At 41.9% G+C, this 19,657-nt stretch overlaps 1 protein-coding gene across 3 annotated transcripts in view; it reads left to right on the top strand.

The window, feature by feature from the left end:
- The window catches only part of SNX30 (sorting nexin family member 30), a 125,840-nt gene that overhangs the window by 67,975 nt on the left and 38,208 nt on the right, over positions 1-19,657 (top strand). For all 3 annotated transcript variants that reach the window (XM_065530198.1, XM_005581045.4, XM_074016801.1), the window contains exons 4-6: positions 10,172-10,330; positions 15,922-16,117; positions 18,483-18,682. In XM_065530198.1, coding sequence (XP_065386270.1) covers positions 10,172-10,330; positions 15,922-16,117; positions 18,483-18,682 — 555 coding nt within the window. The remainder of the gene's footprint in view (positions 1-10,171; positions 10,331-15,921; positions 16,118-18,482; positions 18,683-19,657) is intronic.

Here is a 19,657-nt window from a genome sequence, read left to right as displayed (position 1 = left end):
TACAAACACTGTGTATCCCCCAGCCCCTGGCAACCACTCATGTACTTTCTACAGATTTGCCTATTCTGGACATTTCATGTAAGTGAAATGATACACAACGTGATTTTTTTGTTACTGGGTTTTTTCACTTAGCATACTTTCAAGGTTCATCCATGTTGTAGCATATATTAATGTTTCATTAATTTTTATCATCATGTAATATTCCAGTTTATGGATATTACCACATTTTGTCTATTCACCCTTGATGGACGTTTTGGTTGTTTCACCTTTTGGCTATTATGAGTAATGTTGCTGTGAACATTCATGTACAAGTTTTTCTGTGGACATGTTCTCATTTTTTGGGGGGTGTATTCCTAGGAGTGTAATTGTTGAATCACACATAACTCTATAATTGGCCTTTTGAAGAACTGCCAGACTGTTTTCAGAAGTGATGACATCAACTTACATTTCCACATGCGATGTATAGGAGTTTCTCCACATCTCCATCAATGCTGTTGCTATCTGTCTTTTGGATTGTAACCATCCTACTGGATGTGCAGTGATATCTCATTGTGATTTTAATTTGTATTTCCCTAATGATGTTGAGCATCTTGTCATGTGCTTTTGGGCATTTGCATATCTTCCTTGGAGAAATATCAGTTAAGATCCATTGCCTATTTAAAAATGGGGTGCCTTTTCATCCTTGAATTTTCATAGTTCTTTTTAAAAATTATATATATATGTGTGTGTGTGTGTGTATATATATATAATTTTTTTGGGGGGCGGAGTCTCGCTCTGTCGCCCAGGCTGGAGTGCAGTAGCGCGATCTCGGCTCGCTGCAAGCTCCACCTTCTGGGTTCATGCCATCCTCCTGCCTCATCCTCCCGGGTAGCTGGGACTACAGGCGCCCGCCACACATCGGCTGATTTTTTGTATTTTTAGTAGAAACGGGGTTTCACCGTGTTAGCCAGGATGGTCTCGATCTCCTGATCTCGTGATCTGCCCGCCTCAGCCTCCCAAAGTGCTGGGATTACAGGAGTGAGCCACTGCACCCGGCTCCATATATATATATGTAAAATTTTAAGAGGCAAGATGTTGTTTTGTCACCTAGGCTGCAGTGCAGTGGTGTGATCACAGCTCACTGCAGCCTCTACCTCCTAGGATCAAGCGATCCTCCCACCTCCACAGGTATGTGCCACCATGCCTGGCTGATTTTTAAAATTTTTTATAGAGACAAGGTATCACTATGTTGCCCAGGCTGGTCTTAAACTCTTGAGCTCAAGTGATCTTCCCATCTCAGCCTCTTGAATAACTGGGACTAGAGGCACCCTATGCCATCATGCCTGGCTAATTCTTTTTTTTTTTTTTGGTAGAGACAGGGTCTTGCTATGTTGCCCAGGCTGGTCTCAAACTTCTGGCCTCAAGGGATCTTACTTCCTTGGCCTTCTAAAGTGCTGGGATTACAGGCGTGAGCCACCGCGGCTCCCAGAAGTAACCTTATGTTCTTAAAATGCCATCTTGGAACCAGAAGTATGCTGGGTGTATACATTTGTCATCTCATAACAGCAGTTCACTGTGTTTTTCTTCATTATGTAATAGTTGGAGCTGCCAGAAAGTCTTCATTTTGACTTTTTTCCTCAGTGTTTTTTTAAAGCTTTATTGAGATATAATTGATATACACAATAGCCTTGCACATATTTAATGCATACAATTCAATAGGCTTGTATATACCCCCTGATACCATCACCACAGTCAAGGTAATAAACAGATCCATCACCTTCACAAGTTTTCTTGTGTCCCTTTGCTGTTTTGTGTTTTTTTTTTTTTTTGTAAGAACATGTAACATAAGATGGACATAATGTGTAACATGAGCATGTGACATAAGATCTCTCCTCTTATCACATTTTACAGCATGCAACACCATACAGTCATTCCCCCCCATTTGTGGTTTTGCTTTCCCTGGTTTCAGTTACCTGTAGACCAAAAATATGACATGGAAAATTCCAGAAATAAACAGTTCATAAGTTTTACATTATTTGCTGTTCTGAATAGTGTGATGAAATCTCATGCAGTCCGCCTAGGACATAAATTATCTTTGTCTAGTGTATCCACACTGTAGACACTGCCCACCTGTGCGTCCCTTAGTAGCCCTCTTGGTTATCAGGCTGGAGATCACAAGAAGAATGAGTACAGTACCATAAGATGTTTTGAGAGAGAAAGAGAAAGGCCATATCTCCATAACACTTATTACAGAATATTATTATAATTGTTCTATTTTATTGTGAATCTCTTACTGTGCCTGATTTAGAAACTAAATTTTATTATAGGTATATATAGGAAAAAACATATGCATATATAGGTATGTATATACAGGTGGGAAATTCACTTGAGCCCAAGAGTTCAAGACCAGCCTGGGCAACACAGTGACACCTTGTCTCTAAATTTTATTATAGGTATGTATATATAGGAAAAACATAGTATATACAGGGTTCAGCACCATCCATGGCTTCAGGCATCTGCTGGAGGTCTTGGAACGTATCCCCCTTAGATAAGGGAGGATGACTGTATTGTTAACTGTAGGTACTTTGTACAGCAGATATCTGGAACTTATTTATGTTTTATAACACTAGCTTTATATCCATTGAACAACTCCCCATTTCCTGCTCTCCATACCCCCTGGCAACCACCATTCTATTTTCTGCTTCCATATTCGTTCAGTGGGTTTGACACTTATTCATTTCCTGGAGCACTAGTTACACAGCAGAGCAATTTCATGATTAGATGGGTGCACGTATTAGATTTGGAAGATGAAGCAGATACATTTAGTACACACTTGAGTGTTTAATTTTCTCTCGGAAATTTAATGTTTACCTCAGTTTTAATGAAGGAAGGTTTCTGGAAGGATACATTTATATTATGTACCAAGTTTTCTTTTGAGTAGTAGTAAACTCATAGGAATTAATGAGAATAAATTTGTAATGCAGCAATTGTTTTTTAATATGAAATAATAAAAACTCAATTTTCTAGTTGGTTTCTTCTTTTTTGTACTATTAAAAATATACCCGCATTTAGCTTACTCAATGGATAAGTTAACAAGTATTTGAAACATTGGTTCAACTTCCTAATGCTTTGCATTTAACTGGACTTGGTGACTATTGTTTTTAATCTCTATGCTTGGTGACAAGCTTTTAGTCTCTATGCTCCTTTATTTATTTGGTAGTTATTTTTGCTTAGAAGCAATATTTTCTATTAGTTTGACAAGGGTAGGAGAAATAGGCCTCTGCCATGTAAATATTTAATGTGCGCTAAATAATTGTTGAATTGTTTAGAAGAAGCAAATAAATTGCTAACGAGGAAGTTGGACATTTCAGGATTCAGCAATTGAAAGATTTGTCTAGATTTCCTACCTAGAAATAGCAGCTTTCAATTGACAGTCTGCAAGAAATATGCTATTGTTTCAGATTATAAAACAGCTTTATAAACTAATATGGAATATAAATGAAAATGCTTTACTAGAATACTGAGTACTATCTAATATCAGTATTTCAAGGTTAAACCCTGAAATATTTAACAGATTATTGTAATACTTTGCAAATAGCATTTTTTTTTTGCAGGATCTAACATATATATGTGTATATTCAGTTTTTTAAAATGTTTTCATTGTAGAAAGTATTAACCATATTGAAGAGATTCGGTATGATGAGTGCCCTTGAAACTCCATCACTCAGTTTCAACATTTATCAGCTCATGGCCAGTCTTGTTTCATCTCTGTCCACTCCCTTACCCCTACGCCCAGGTTTTTTTTGTTTTTTTTTTTTAAGCGCCTTAAACAACAGAAATTTATTCTCTTACAGCTCTGGAGGTCAAAAGTCCAAAATCAGTTTTAGTGAGCTAATATCAAGATACAGGCTAGGGCTGCATCCCACCGGAAGGCTCTAGGGGAGAATTTGCTTGCCTGCCTTTTCTAGCTCTTGGGGCTGTCTGCATTCCTGGGCTCATGGCCTCTTTATCTTAAAAGCCAGCAGCATATCTGTCATCTTCTCTGCTTCCACCATCACATCTCCTTTTCTTAAAAAATGGAAGTAAAATCCATATTACATATCACCATTTTAACCATTTTGAAGTATCCAATTCAGTGACTTTTAGTACATTCACAATGTTGTATGACCATCACCACTATTCAGTGTTGTACGACCATCACCACTGTTTAATCCAGAACATTTTCATTAGCCCCAAAAGAAACTTTGTACCCATTAAGGAATCACTCTCAATTTCCTCCTTTTCCCAGCCCGGCTCTAATGAAGAATGCTGTTGTCAACACTGGTGGTTGTATAAGATTTTGTTTGAGTGCTTATTTTCAGTTACCTTGGCTATACAACAAGAAATGGAATTGCTGGAGCACATAGTAATTCTGTGTTTAATTTTTTGAGGAATTGTTCAAACTCTTTTCCACAGTGGCTTATAATTTTATATTCCCACTAGAAATGTATGAGGGCCCAATTTCTCCACATGTTTGCCAACACTTGCTATTTTACTTTAAAAATTCTAGTGGGCATGAAGAAGTAGATCCCAAATGACTTCTTTTTTAAGACAGGATCTCACTCTGTCACCCAGGCTGGAGTGCAGTGGCATTACCATAGCTTACTGCAACCTCCAACTCCTGGGCTCAAGCAATCCTCCCACCTCAGTCTCCACAGTAGCTGGGAATTCAGGTGTGCACCACCATGCCCAGCTAATTTTTTATTTTTTGTAGAGATGGGGTCTTGCTGTGTTGCCTAAGCTGGTCTGGAGCTCCTAGCCTCAAGCAATCCTCCCAGCTTGACCTCCCAAAGTGCTAGGATTATAGACATGAGCCACCGTGCCTGCTTCCCACAATCGATTTTTAAAGACATTTTGGCCTAAACGATATATAGACTTTCTACCTGTAAGTCCTCTCCCCTTTTTGCTTTTTGTTCTCAGTGCTTACAAATTAATAAAAATACTTCGCATTCGTTAGACATCTGCTGTGTGCTTGGAACTGTGTTGAGCTCTTTTCATTTACATGATGTGATTTACAGACTATAGATGGACTTGATTTCACCAGCAACCCAGATTCCTATGTGTAAACAACCCAGACAGTAATAGAAGTGAGCCTGAGAGTAGGTGTGTCCCATTAAGGAATCTTGAAATAGGAAATTTCTGCAGCTACATACATTTGGAAATGATAATGCTTATGACAGGAGGAAATTCTGCTTGCAGGAGGATTCACTCTAGGGTTCCTTTAAATAGCAAGTTCCCCCAATTGATGAATCGTAACTTCAATGTGCTCAATCTGAAGAATGGACCCCTATTGTAGAATGTCATCTTTATGTTAAATGAGGCACTCCTAACCACTTACTTGTGCCTCAGGCCATCCTCTCAAGTCCTATTCAGCAGAAGCAAATGAGAATATCATAACAGGGCTCATGAAGTGATAACAGGAAAATATCCACGGATTTGGTAATTAGAAAGTCATTGGCACTCAATTTTAAAAGGGCTGTTTCTGAACTGGGTGGGGATAGGGCAGAGAAACCCAGCACTGAAGGCAGTATCACAGCCGGTTTTGTTTTGAGGGTTGGGGGAAGGCTGGAGGTTGAGAAATCAATGGGATAGTGTGAAGTCAAGATAAGTGACTCCTTTCAAAAAGATAGAATGAGCCAGAAAGGAGAAGGGAGAAGATACAAGGTCAAGGGGTGATTGGATTCATATTTTTTAGGAAGAAAAACCAACCATATTTTTATAGATTCTGGGAATAGAGCTGGATGGACAGGAGATGTTGAAGATACAGAGAAGAGATAAATGACAGGTGCACCCTAATGAACAAATGGGTCAAGGACACAGATGGAATGCTTAGCTTTAGGGGAGGAGGGGTTGTTGTCCACAGGGACTAAGGAATGGAGGTGAGGGTGATGCCCAGTGGATAGGCTTCTGCGGAGGAAGCAAAATAGGAAATTTCCATCTGATGCTCTTACACCTGGTTCTCACTTCAGAAAGACAGTAATCTGCTTAGCATGAAAAGCTGGATTATGAGAATGGCTGCCTAAAGGAACGGGGGAGAGAAGAACTGACCAGAATAAAGGAATTATCCTAAAGGACAGCCATATCCCATTAAGATAACTTCTTGGTGCTTTGGACTGGGCCAGCATGGGGCTGAGTGGCCCGTTCGTCTGATCCAGCACTGCATTTCGAATATTCTACTCAAGTGTAAGCTCTGATGGGTGTCACACGTGGACATGTTATCCTTGTGTGGCTCTGTAATTTTATTCCTGATTCGATTCCCCTCTCTTCTTTCATTTACAAACCTTTCCGCTGTGTCCTTTGGAACTCCTGCTCTGTTGTAAAGAATTCCCCAGTATTCTTAGCATCTTCTCTGAATATTCCCACCATGTCAAGGGTTAAATGAACACTGGATGTCCCTGAAGATTAGTAGTCCCCTGAAGCTGCTGCCAGTCTTACAACAAAGACACCCAAACTTGTGTGTGTTTACCCTGTGGTAGGAATCATTCAAAGCACTTTGAACATATTAGCTAATTTAATCCTCATGACAACCCTATGAAGTTGATGCTATTAGTTTTTACCTAGCACCAACTTCTTGAGGTACCAAGAGATGTATAGAACTTGACCAAAGGCAAACAGCTAGTAGGTGGCAAAGTCGAAAGATAAACCCAGGAAGCATGGCATCAGAATTTTTACTCTTGACAACTAAAACATGCTTTTTAAAGCCCTTTCAAGTTGAGGGCACTGAATTCCCTCATACTCCGAATACTTCTTCTCCGGGGGTGGGGTATTGGTGTTACCAGTTCCTAAATCTTTTCAAGGTTTTGTGTTCTAAATCTAGGTTTACTAGGCCTACTCCAAGTAGCCTAGTGTTCTGCTTTTTTGGGTTGGCTAAGCCCACTAATCCTTGTTGCTGTGTCTTTTCTGGTTTGTTTTTGTCCTTCAGGGTTTGTAATTTAAAAAAATCCTCTTTATTGCCATATTAAGGGGGTTTGAGGAGGTTGTGGAGTTAACTACTTGTGTTTAATGTCCTACTTTGAACTTGAACTGCTAGGTTGGTTTAACATTAGAAAATATATTAATTTACCACTTACCGTATTAAAGGAAAAAGCATGTGATTGTCTCGATAGACCTACTTGGCCGTCCTTGTCTTGGTTTATTCCCTAAAGAGACTTGCATTTTCTAAAGAGGGTGCATCTGCATGAGTGTTCACAGCAGCATTGTTAGTAGCGCCACAAAGCTGTAAACCATTCACACGATCATGCACATGTTCACAGGCAGGAGAGGAGGTGGACAGTTTGTCATACAGTCAGTTATATAGTGCATGACTATGGAATAGTAAAATTATTTTCCTGTAGCTAAATATGCATCAATATGGATAAGTCGCAGAAAGATAATATTGAATGACAAAAGCGAAGTATACAGTTGTGTACTGCATAATGACATTTCAGTCGGTGGTGGATGGCATATAGATGGTGGTCCCATAAAATTATAATACTGTATTTTTACTGTACGTTTAAATATGTTTTCTACGTTTAAATATGTTTAGATACCCAAGTACTTGCCATTGTGTTACAATTGCCTGCAGTAGTCAGTACAGTAACATGCTAGGAGCAATAGCCTATACCGTATAGCCTAGGTGTGTAGTAGCTGCATCATCTAGGTTTGTGTAGGTGCACTCTATGATGTTCACACAATGATTGAAATCGCCTGACAATGTATTTCTCAGAGTGTATCTCTGTCATTAAGTGATACATTAACTGGAGTTTTATTTTTATAAACTTAAAAAACAAGTTCAACGAACAGAACATTGTTTTAAAACTGAAACTTAGAGGGGAGCAATGACCAAAAAGTTGAGGATTGTAATTCCCTCATGGGGGCAGGAATAAGTGGAGATCTGATCAGGGATCCGCTGACAGGGAGCTTTGTCAATGACACTGTTGTGTCTGTCAAGTTGAGTGGTAGATTAGTAAGTACTGGTATTATTCTTATCCTTTATGACTTTGAGATATATATATATATATATATATTATACTCTTTTATTGTGCTAAAAAACTTAGGACCGTTTTATAGTCTACAATTCAGCGGCGTCAAGTACATTCACAATGTTGTGCAACTATCACCACCTTCTGAAAGTTTCAAAATCACCCTGTACCCATGAAGCAGTCACATCTCATTTCCTCTGATCTCTCCAGCCCCTGGCAACCACTCATCTGCTTTCTGTCTCTATGGGTTTGCCTATTCTGGACATTTCACGTGAATGGAATCATATATATGGACTTTTGTATCTGGCTTCTTTCATTTACCATAATGTTTTTGGGGTTTTTCCACGATGCAACATGTTTTAGTACTTTTTTTAAAATGACCAAATAATAGTCCATTGCATAGATATGCCACATTTTGTTTGCCCATTCACATGTTGATGGACATTTGGATTGCTTCTACCTTGTAGCCATTGTAAACAGGGCTGTCATGACTATTTGTGTACAAAATTTTGTTTGAGCACCTGCTTTCAATTCTTTTTTTAAAGTTTTTAAAAATGTTTGTTTGTTTGTTTGAGATGAGGTCTCACTCTGTAACCCAGGCTGGAGTGCAGTGGTGCAGTCTCTGCTCACTGCAGCCTCCCCATCTTGTGAGCCTAAGCTGTCTTCCCACCTCAGCCTCCTGAATAGTTGGGACTATAGCTGCAAGCCACCATGCCCAGCTAATTGTTTTTATATTTAATATTTTTGGTAGAGATGGGTTTTCACCATGTTGCCCAGGCTGGTGTCAAACTCCTGAGCTGAGGCAATCCACCCGCCTCGGCCTTCCAAAGTGCTGGGATTACAACGCCCAGCCTTGCTTTCAGTTCTTTTGGGCATAAACGTGTGAGTGGAATTGCTGAGTTAAATGGGTAATTCTGTATTTAACTTATTGAGGAACCACGAAACTGTTTTCCACAGTGGCTGCATGTTTTACATTCCCATCAGCAATGTATAAAGGTTCTATTTCTCCACATCCTCACCAACGCTGGTTTTTTTTTTTTTTTTTTTTTTTTTTTTTTTTTTTTTTTTAAGATTATGGCTATCCTAGTAGGTATGAAATGGCATCTCATGATGGTTTTGACTTCCATTTCCCTGATGACTACTAATGTTAAGCATCTTTTCATGTGCTTCTTGGCCATTGGATATCTTCTTTAGAGAAATATCTATTAGATTTAGTGACCTATTTTTTAAGTGTACAATTTTTAAAATATTTCATAGCTCAAATATTTTAAAACAGGTGCATGGCAGATACTTCTTTTCTCTGTGGTAGTAATAATAAAGAAGGCTTTTTAATCAAGCAGTTGATCGAACTGCTATGGAAACAGATTAAAAGCTCAAAGATCCCTTGGTAGGCAGGTAGTTTTAAATTGCCGACAGTATTGGCTCTAAGTCAGTATAATAGAGAAATGTATTTGAGTAAGGGGAATAAAGGAAATTACATTTTAAAGAATTTTTTAGTATAAACCTAAACCAAAAAATTGGCTCATAAAAGGTATTTTTTTTAGATACATGAATTTACCTAATTTATTCATTCACCAAATATGAATGGGGAATGAAGTACTGGGAGCAGAAGCTTAAAATATTTAAATAAATTTTTACGTGGTTGATGCCTGCCTGCCTGCCTACCTGCCTGCCTGCCTTCTTGCCTTCTTTCCTTCTTTCCTTCTTTCCTTCTTTCCTTCTTTCCTTCTTTCCTTCTTTCCTTCCTTCCTTCCTTCCTTCCTTCCTTCCTTCCTTCCTTCCTTCCTTCCTTCCTCCCTCCCTCCCCTCCCCTCCCCTCCCCTCCCCTCCCCTCCCCTCCCCTGTCCTCTCTTCCCCTCTCCTCTTTTCTTTTCTTCTTGCCATAACTTTTCCATCATACCATATTTACATCAAGCAATGTAAAAATTACTGTTGAATTTACTCGATAAATATCTACTTTTATGTATTTCAGAGACTATATTTAGTGTTTTATTCCTTGCATTATAAAATTGACAGGACATTTACTCCATGTGTATTTTTCAGAAATCTTTATGTTAATGACTACATGAAGATCTGCCTGATTAAGAAATACTTTTCTTGGACAGAGGGTAACAGAACTGTGTGCCAGCCTAGTGGTTTTTCCTCGCACCATCTCATCCGTGACTCTGATTTTTTTCTTTGTGTCTTTATAGCCTCTTCCCGAGAAGTTTGTGGTAAAAGGTGTTGTGGATCGTTTTTCAGAAGAGTTTGTGGAGACCAGAAGAAAAGCTTTGGATAAATTTCTAAAAAGAATTACGGATCATCCTGTGCTCTCTTTCAATGAACACTTTAATGTTTTCCTTACTGCGAAGGTAAGGGCGGAAGTTTACATACTCTTCTCCCATATTACCATTCTTGGGGCTCTTTGCTAAAAGCTGTTCCGAGCAAGACTCGGTCTCTACAAAAACTTTTAACAAATAGCCGAGTGTGATGTTGTGCGCCTGTAGTCCCAGCTACCCGGGAGGCTAAGGCAGGAGAATAGCTTGAGCCCAGGAGTTTGAGGCTTCAGTGAGCTATGATCGTACCACTCCACTGCACTGCAGCCTGGGTGACAGAGTGAGACCCTATCTCTTTAAGAAAAAAAAAAAAAGCTGTTTTGATCTTTCAGAAGCCACCTTCATGAGCGAATGGTTCACTATAACAGGGTTGTCGTAAAATTGGTCTTTTTTTGGGTACCTATGTGCATTAGCATGCTTTTTTTGCATTAGCAAATCCGTATAGATGGATTCTATGTTAATATTTAGGAAATCTATCTCCACCCCCATCGAGGACCCCACCCACTTACAGCAGCAGAGGAAGTTAGAATATTTGCTCTGCCAAAAGCAGAGCTAAGTGTTTCTTTAAACACTTGGCAATATGACTGGGTGAGGCCAGTCTGACCAACAATGGGCACGGAAGAGAAGGAACATTTGAGTGTTTGGTGAGGGTGTTCTTCATAAGGGCACTTTGAGTGATTACTTGCAGCTGCATTTTGCAGACAAGGAAACTCAAGTTCCGGGAACTTGTCCTTGTTCAGGTAGTGTCACTAGGATCTCAAGTTGGGTCTTTGTGGCTGCTGAGTATCAGACTGATACATCCCTGTGTATCAGACTGCCTGATTGTTACTTATCTGCAGCCATGTTCCTTTCAGGTGGACATTTGCCAGATAAAGCATTTGGGTCCCACACAGCTGCCAGATTCTGTGTATTCAAACTCAAGTTGGTTGTCCACTAGCCTTTCACTACACTTCCCCGTTGGCAGAACCGGCCAGAAAACCCGAGGTGCTGCCCTCCCGCTGTCTGCAGAAATGGGGTCACGTGCTCAGACCCTCCTGCTAGCTTCCCTCCAGTCCCATCTGTTTGGTTTCAGGTATCATGTTCCCATGTTCAGGCCATATGTAACATGTTCCATGTTGGCAAGGGTATTGTGGTCCGGATACTTTCTATTTTTCAAATCTGCAAAATTGAGAAATAGTTATAGATAACATTAGTTGATATTAAAGACTTCAGAAAGTGTGCCATTCTTCCCTCAATGGAAGCCACATGACAGAGTCCTTTAGTTGTGTTTTATAACCTCAGTTGGCATTGAGCCTTAGCCTTATTGACAACATTCCAATTCAGCGTCTCTTTTTCCCAGAGGCTTTCCCTGCCTACAGGTTGGACTGGTACACTTCTTAAAAATAAGTATTTCCTGGCGAACTGATCCTTAGGTATAATTCCTTCAACTCGTACTCAAAGTACAATACATCCTGTTCTCCAAAAGCACAACTCACTCTCTCCCCCAAGCACAATTCACTCCATTTTCCAGAAAGCCCTCAAGTACAGTCATGTTTACTGAACAAAAAAGAGGGAGGGAAAAGCTTGGACCCCTGGTTGTTAGGAATGTGCGTGAAGAATAAGTAGGAAAGAGGGTGTGTGTGTGAGACAGAGACAGAGAGAGAGAGGAGGATATTTATCTATCTGTGGGCCAAGCAGTATGAAAATGACTTAAAAATTATAAGGTCCTTTACTGCCTCGATCAAAATCCAACTCCGTATGAGTGAATACAGGAAAGCTAGCTTTAAACAGAACAAATTCTAGCCCTAGTTCAGTACCACTTGCTGAACAAAATGTGCTAAACAGCCTTATCTTTTCTTTAAAATTTTAAAAAATTGTGATAAAATACACATAACATTTACCATCCTAACGATTTCTAAGTGTACAGTTCAGTAGTGTTAAGTATATTTAAATTAGTTATGCAGCTCATCTTCAGAACGTTTGCGTCCTGCAGATCTGAAACTCTGTGCCCATTAAATGTCAGCAGCCTATTCCCCCTCTTCCAGCTGCCTCGTTTTTTCCTTTAACATACCTTGAATAACTTGATCTTGTTCTTAGATGAGCCACTTACATGTTCTACCTTAGGGAATGCAGAGACGCTCTTCCTTTTCCTTGTGATGACATGAGCTTATCAACCAATTAGAAGTGTCCTTAAGAAGAAGCCAATAAGGCTGTGTGTAGTGACTCATGTCTGTAACACCCAGCACTTTGGGAGGCCAAAGCAGGTAGATCACCTGAGCTCAGGAGTTCATGTCCAGCCTGGGCAACATGGTGAGACCCCATCTCTATATATTAAAAAGCAGCAGCAGCAGCAGCCAGTAATGCTGGGAGAAATGGGGACGCTCAATAGCAACTATATACAAGTCAATATTTTCATCTTTGGCAGAGTGGGTACAGCAATCAGATAGATACTACTAAATAACTTTATTCAACATGTAAATTAACTTGGTTAACTGGGACACCCTTTCACAGCTCTACTCGAAGCGGAGCCTGTGCAGTCCAGTGAGCCCATTTGACTCTAGTCCCACTCATAAAAATGCTGTCTGCAGAGGTAATTCCAAGGGCTCTGAGGCTTCAGTTATAGTCTTGTGAAGGCCTCGAGCCTTTGAGGATGTTTCTTGTCTAGAATGTGGGAGGACAAGATGGAATCTCTAGACCTACTTGGCCATCCTTGTCTTGGTTTATTCCCTAAAGAGACTTGCGTTTTCTAAAGAGGGTGCACCTGCATGAGTGTTCACAGCAGCATTGTTAGTAGCGCCACAAAGCTGTAAACCATTCACACGATCATGCACATGTTCACAGGCAGGAGAGTAGGTGGACAGTTATAATATATATATATTGTATATATTATATATAATATATATGGACAGTTATATATAAACCTATATATATATACACATTGAAACCTCAATAGGAAAGGGTGGGTCAAGAGCAAAAATGAAGGCCTGAAGAAGGAAGTGAATTCAAAAGGAGCCTACACTCAGATACTATAGAGACCTTAGCCTGAAATTGTACATCAAATACAGTCAGTTATATAGTGAACACTCTCTCAGGCAGCCTGACTCTGAAGGGAAGGAGAGAGGTGGAGAGAAACTAGAGGAGATTGCTGCTGTTTTTAAGATGGGTTGACTGGGCGCAGTGGCTCACGCCTGTAATCCCAGCACTTTGGGAGGCCGAGACGGACAGATCACGAGGTCAGGAGATCGAGACCATCCTGGCTAACACAGTGAAACCCCGTCTGTAGTAAAAAATACAAAAAACTAGCCGGGCGAGGTGGCGGGCGCCTGTAGTCCCAGCTACTTGGGAGGCTGAGGCAGGAGAATGGCGTAAACCTGGGAGGCGGAGCTTGTAGTGAACTGAGATCTAACCACTGCATTCCAGCCTGGGCGACAGAGCGAGACTCCGTCTAAAGAAAAAAAAAAAAGATGGGTCAGCCTTGGGTGTATTTTACATGCTGAGGGATTAGAAGTTGAGGATACAGACAGGAGAGGGGATCATTGGTAGGGCAAGCCCCTTGTTTTGGGGAAGGTCACAGAAGAAGACTTCTGTCACCAAATTGCAGGGTGGGGGTGGGAGCAGATTTTTCCCAAACACCAAGCAGCAATTGCCAGCTGGATGTCCACCAGTTTAATTCACACATTATTTACCTGGACATAGCATCAGATCCCACAGACTGGGGACTCAGTCCCCAAGACTGAGAGCTTCCAGATGTCAGACATTAAGTTCAAGCCTCAAAAACTTCTGACCAGCCAGCTTCAAGTTGGGCTTCCCGTGACCCCTTCTTCGGGTTCCATTAATTTGCTGGAGCAGTTCACAGAACTCAGAGAAACACATTTACCAGCTTACTATAAAGGATATCACAAAGGATACAGATGAAGATTGGCATTGGGCGAGGCGTGGGGGAAGGGACGTGGAGCTTCCATGCCCTCCCTGGGTGTACCACCCTTCAGGAAACTGCAGACATTCAGCTCTCCAGAAGTTCTCTGAACCCAGCTCTCTTGGGTTTTTGTGGAAGCTTCGTGACAGCAGCATTCCATCCTCCAGGGTGCGGAGAGGGACCCTGTCTGGAATGAGGGCCTTATGACCCATAGTCAGAAAGCCTGGGGAAGAGTCGAGTGCTGCCTTGGGGCAGGTGAAAGGAGGGCAGGAGAAGGTCAGAGAGATTCTGTTTCCTGAGGCTTAACACACCCAACATTAGAGTGAAAAGACTGGAACAAGGGCTGTGGAGGTTATAAGCCAGGAACTGTGGACAAAAACATATATATATATATACACACTGAAACCTCAATAGGAAAGGGTGGGTCAAGAGCAAAAATGAAGGCCTGAAGAAGGAAACGAAGAAGGAAGTGAATTCAAAAGGAGCCTACACTCAGATACTATAGAGACCTTAGCCTGAAATTGTACATCAAATGCGGAGGGACTGTCGGGCCATGTTAGCCGTGAATTCCGCGTCCCCTGCTCTATCCTCTGCATCAGGCCACGTCACCAGAAAGCTGTCCTTGTTCTGGGTTCCTTTATCTCCCTCTAGTCATCCCCTTCTAAGTCTGGGAATTAACATTCTGTTTGTATTGAGGGTGGATATGAGGAACAGACACCTGTACCTTCTGTAAAACCATTTTGGAAGCTACCCTTTCAGTAGCTGACACAGGACAACCTGAAGATGGTATAGATTCCTCTTAGGGTTTGATGATAGGAGGAAGCTTGTTTTATCAGGCAGGCTAAAAGGTTTTTTTTTTTTTTTTTTCCTTTTTTGAGGCAGTCTTGCTTGGTTGCCCAGGCTGGAGTGCGGTGGCACGATCTCAACTCACTGCAACCTCCGCCTTCCAGGTTCAAGTGATTCTCATGCCTCAGCCTCCTGAGTAGCTGGGACTACAGGTGCACGCCACCACGCCCAGCTAATTTTTTTTTGTACTTTTAGTAGAGACGAGGTTTCACCATGTTGGCCAGGCTGGCCTTGGACTCCTGACCTCAAGTGATCTGCCCACCTTAGCCTCCCAAAGTACTGGGATTACAGGCATGAGCCACCGTGCCTATATTTAGATACAATGGGTTATGAAACTCAGCATATTTCCAGTTTTGCCTTCAAGAAATCCAGGGTTAAAATATTTTGCTGTTTACAGCATCCATCCTAGGCCTGAGTTTTCTAGAAATGTTTTTCTTCACTGTTTCCTGCTTTCCACCCTTTTCTCCCTTTATATGGCTTTAGTTGGGGTATAAATAAATGAGTGATGGATCTCAGAACCTCTGCTCTTCAGTTTTGCTCCTAAAGACAACATAGGGTACTTTGTATGGGATAAACAGATACTTTAAAAACATTATGTTAGAAACAGCGTTGTGTTTAAAGGGCAGCGTGCTCCGGTGAGTGAATTTAAGGATTGGAATTCAGCTCTGCTGAAAGGGATCTAGGTGTCAACCCACAGGAGCCTGAGTCTGGTGGTTATGACGTCCTGTCCAGGGTCCGCGTGTGAATGTGATTAGGGCCTCTAACTCAGCTCCTTGTGTCCCGAGTCCTCCATTTCCAAACTGAAGCTGCTTTTAGAAGCTGTTTTATTTAGTCCTGCCCATGTGAGTGAGTGAGTGCTTTGAGCTTATTCACATATCATCCTCAGGACCTGAACGCCTACAAGAAGCAAGGGATAGCATTGCTGACCAGAATGGGCGAGTCAGTCAAGCACGTCACTGGCGGCTACAAGCTGAGGACTCGGCCGCTTGAGTTTGCCGCCATAGGTGACTACTTAGATACGTTTGCACTCAAACTGGGAACCATTGATCGAATAGCCCAGCGGATCATCAAAGAGGAAATAGGTGAGCTGTCTGTTGAGGTCTTGATTATGCCCTGCAACCACATTGGCAGAAATGCCATTCATGTGTACTACAGAGAATCAAACTGCAAAATGCTAGAGTGACAGAACTAGGCCATCTTTTGCTTATCAAAGAAATACAAGGAGGGGAGGAGTTAGGTGTGACTGGAATGTCCCTTTGCACCCCATCCTTTGTCCTACTATGTCAGCCTTGTGTTTGCTTTTCCCATGGCCAGCACTGCTAATTCGCCAGGTGTTTCCTCTTTTATGCTCTCTTAACTTTAGTTTTAAAAGTGGAGACATAGACTCAACTGCCCTTCATCCATAGGGAACAGTAATTTAATAAACAAACTTAGATACATTTTCTGGCAGAAAGATGATTCAAAAGGACAGCATGGGGACCTATGTTTGCCAAAGTTACGACCCTGATGAATCTTCAGACTTGTGACTGACTCACCCACTCCATCCCGTTCATTTTAAAACCACTCCTCCTGCATGGGGCAGTTGCCGGGGCCTGTATTGATCCTTCCTAGTTTTTGCCTCCACTTCCTTCCCACCCCTCTCAGGGCCACCTGCTTTGCCGCATCGCAGATTGTTGGGATCTTTTGTCTCCTTACATACGTGTGGGGTGGACAGACATGAACAGTGTAAATGATCGCACTGGCATGGGAAGCACGCTGAGAAGGATTCCCCAGCAGTTGCCATTCACTGGTTGCTAAGCCATGATGAAATGGCAAGACTCCTGGTGACAAGTGATGAGCCAGGTTTTCTTTATGGGGGACAAAATAAATCAACATTTTTTCCCTCATTTCTTGTACTTGTTCCCTCTACTTGATCCACTGATGATACCATGTGGGGCCCATAGGTTTTGGAGATAGCTTTGGATACCATCCACACCTAAGGATCGTGTGGAGTAAATTCTGATGGGATCCGAGGGGCTGAGGTGACCCCCGAGTGAGAGTGAGTCTGCCAGTAAGACCACATCTCTTGTATCAAAACATTTCCTAAAATGCCATTGTGTATCCATTGTGACTGATTTTTTTTTTTTTTTTTTTTTTTTTTTGAGATGGAGTCTCACGCTGTTGCCCAGGCTGGAGTGCAGTGGCGCGATCTCGGCTCACTGCAAGCTCCACCTCCCGGGTTCCAGCCATTCTCCTGCCTCAGCCTCCTGAGTAGCTGGGACTACAGGCGCCCGCCACCGCGCCCGGCTAATTTTTTGTATTTTTAGTAGAGACAGGGTTTCACTGTGGTCTCGATCTCCTGACCTTGTGATCCGCCCGCCTCGGCCTCCCAAAGTGCTGGGATTACAGGCTTGAGCCACCGCGCCCGGCCAGTGACTGATTTTTTTTTAACCTTTAAAAACATCTCCCTAAACCTATATGAAACTCTGCCTCCGTTGCCTGTTAAAATACTGCTTCGCAGCTGATGCGGTGGCTCCCGCCTGTAATCCCAGCACTTTGGGAGGCCGAGGCAGGCGAATCATAAGGTCAGGAGATCGAGACCATTCTGGCTAACGCAGTGAAACCCCGTCTCTACTAAAAAAATACAAAAAATTAGCTGGGCATGGTGGCAGGTGCCTGTAGTCCCAGCTACTCGGGAGGCTGAGGTAGGAGAATGGCGTGAACCCAGGAGGCGGAGCTTGCAGTGAGCCAAGATCACGCCACTGCACTCCAGCCTGGGTGACAGAGTGAGACTCCGTCTAAAAAAAAAAAAAAATTGCTTCACAGTATGGGTAGGCGAGTGGTTATTTTCTTTTGTTCGTTTGTTTGTTTTTTTTTTGACGGAGTCTCACCGTGTTGCCCAGGCTGGAGTGCAGTAGAGCAATCTTGGTTCACTGCAACCTCTGCCTCCTGGGTTCAAGCAATTCTCCTGCTTCAGCCTCCAGAGTAGTTGGGATTACAGGTGTGTGCCGCCATGTCTGGCTAATATTTTTTTGTATTTTTAGTAGAGATGGGGTTTCACCATGTTAGCAGGATGGTCTCGATCTCTTGACCTTGTGATCCACCCACATCAGCCTCCCAAAGTGCTGGGATTACAGGTGTGAGCCACCGCGCCTGGCCGGCGTATGGTTATTTTTGAAGATGTTTGGTGGATGTGGCCGCTACTGCTTTTCCCCATAAGGCCCATTATCCAGCGGCATGGCATTCCCATCCATGGGATGGAATGGATTGATGTAACATGAGCTGTCAGAGTTTTAAGCAGTTGTGCTAGAAACAGTGTTGTGTTTAAAGAAGAGTGGGATCAGGTGAATGAATGGCCAAAGAAACACATGTTCATGTAGAGAGCTCTTGGCTGTGGTGATTACTGAGTTAGTAATAGCAGCAACTGCTACCCAGCCAGATTTTAATTGGTTTCTCTTCCCCATTCAGAGTATCTTGTGGAGCTGAGAGAATACGGGCCTGTATACTCCACATGGAGCGCCTTGGAGGGTGAGCTGGCTGAACCCCTGGAGGGTGTATCAGCTTGCATTGGGAACTGCTCTACAGCCTTAGAAGAGCTGACAGATGACATGACAGAAGATTTCCTACCTGTGCTCAGGGAATATATTTTATACTCTGACTCCATGAAGGTAAGCTGGCTTGCTTCTTGTGTATTTGGAATGCTTTCTTTGTAATAGCAGTTATCAGAAAGTAATGGATTATTGCCTGTTTGCATGTGATATAAGTTTCCTTCTTCCTGGGTGGGCAGGATCAGACATGTGGACTGACATCATGGACATATAAATGGAACACATGGTTAACCAAGTACGTGAATTAAACAAACAGTTTGGGAAGAAATTCTTACTAGTTTCTCTGAGAGTTCAAGAAGATATAATGTTTGTGAAACAAGAACAAGGATGCCATGGAACAGTAATAGATAATTAGAGCTCTTGGAAGTTAAAACGTGATTGCTGAAATAAAACTGAATAATAAAGTTGGAAGGTGAAGTTGAAGAAATCTTAAAGTAAGACAAAACAAAAGTAGTTGGAAAGTAGAACAGAAATGCAAAAGTACTGAAAATGTGAAAGAAAAGAGACATAGGGGATTAATCCCAAAGGTTCAGCATCTGACTGATAAGAGTTCTTGAGAGAACAGGGAAGACTGAGGGAAGGAAATTGTAAAAGAAATAATACAAGAAAATCCCTCAAAGCCAAAGACATAAATCGTCTGATTAAAAGGACATGATAATTGCCCAGCAAAAGGATTGAAAAGATCACCAACCCAAAGCATGTTATTGTGGAATTTTAAAACAAAAGTGATAAGAATTTGAAAGCTTTTTAAAATACAGGGAGGGGCAGATGATATATAAAAGGAACAAGAGTGAGAATGGCTTTGGTCTAGCAGTGGTGAACGAGAAGAGGAACTATGAGGACAAAAAAAACTTTGGCCTCAAATTCTGTATGCAGAATCCGGAGCGTAGTGCGGGAGGAAATGTGCCAGTGCCCACACCGGAAACTTCCCCAGTCTGCACATAGACTGGCTGGAGAACATCGCTTCAGGAGACTCCAACGATAGTGGCACTGATTAGTGAAAGGCTCAGTCTTCATGACCAATAGAAAAAGATA

This window comes from Macaca fascicularis, chromosome 15, assembly GCF_037993035.2.
Source record: "Macaca fascicularis isolate 582-1 chromosome 15, T2T-MFA8v1.1".
Lineage (NCBI taxonomy): Eukaryota > Metazoa > Chordata > Mammalia > Primates > Cercopithecidae > Macaca > Macaca fascicularis.
Note: the sequence above shows the minus strand (reverse complement) of the source record. Positions and strands in the feature narration are given on the sequence as shown.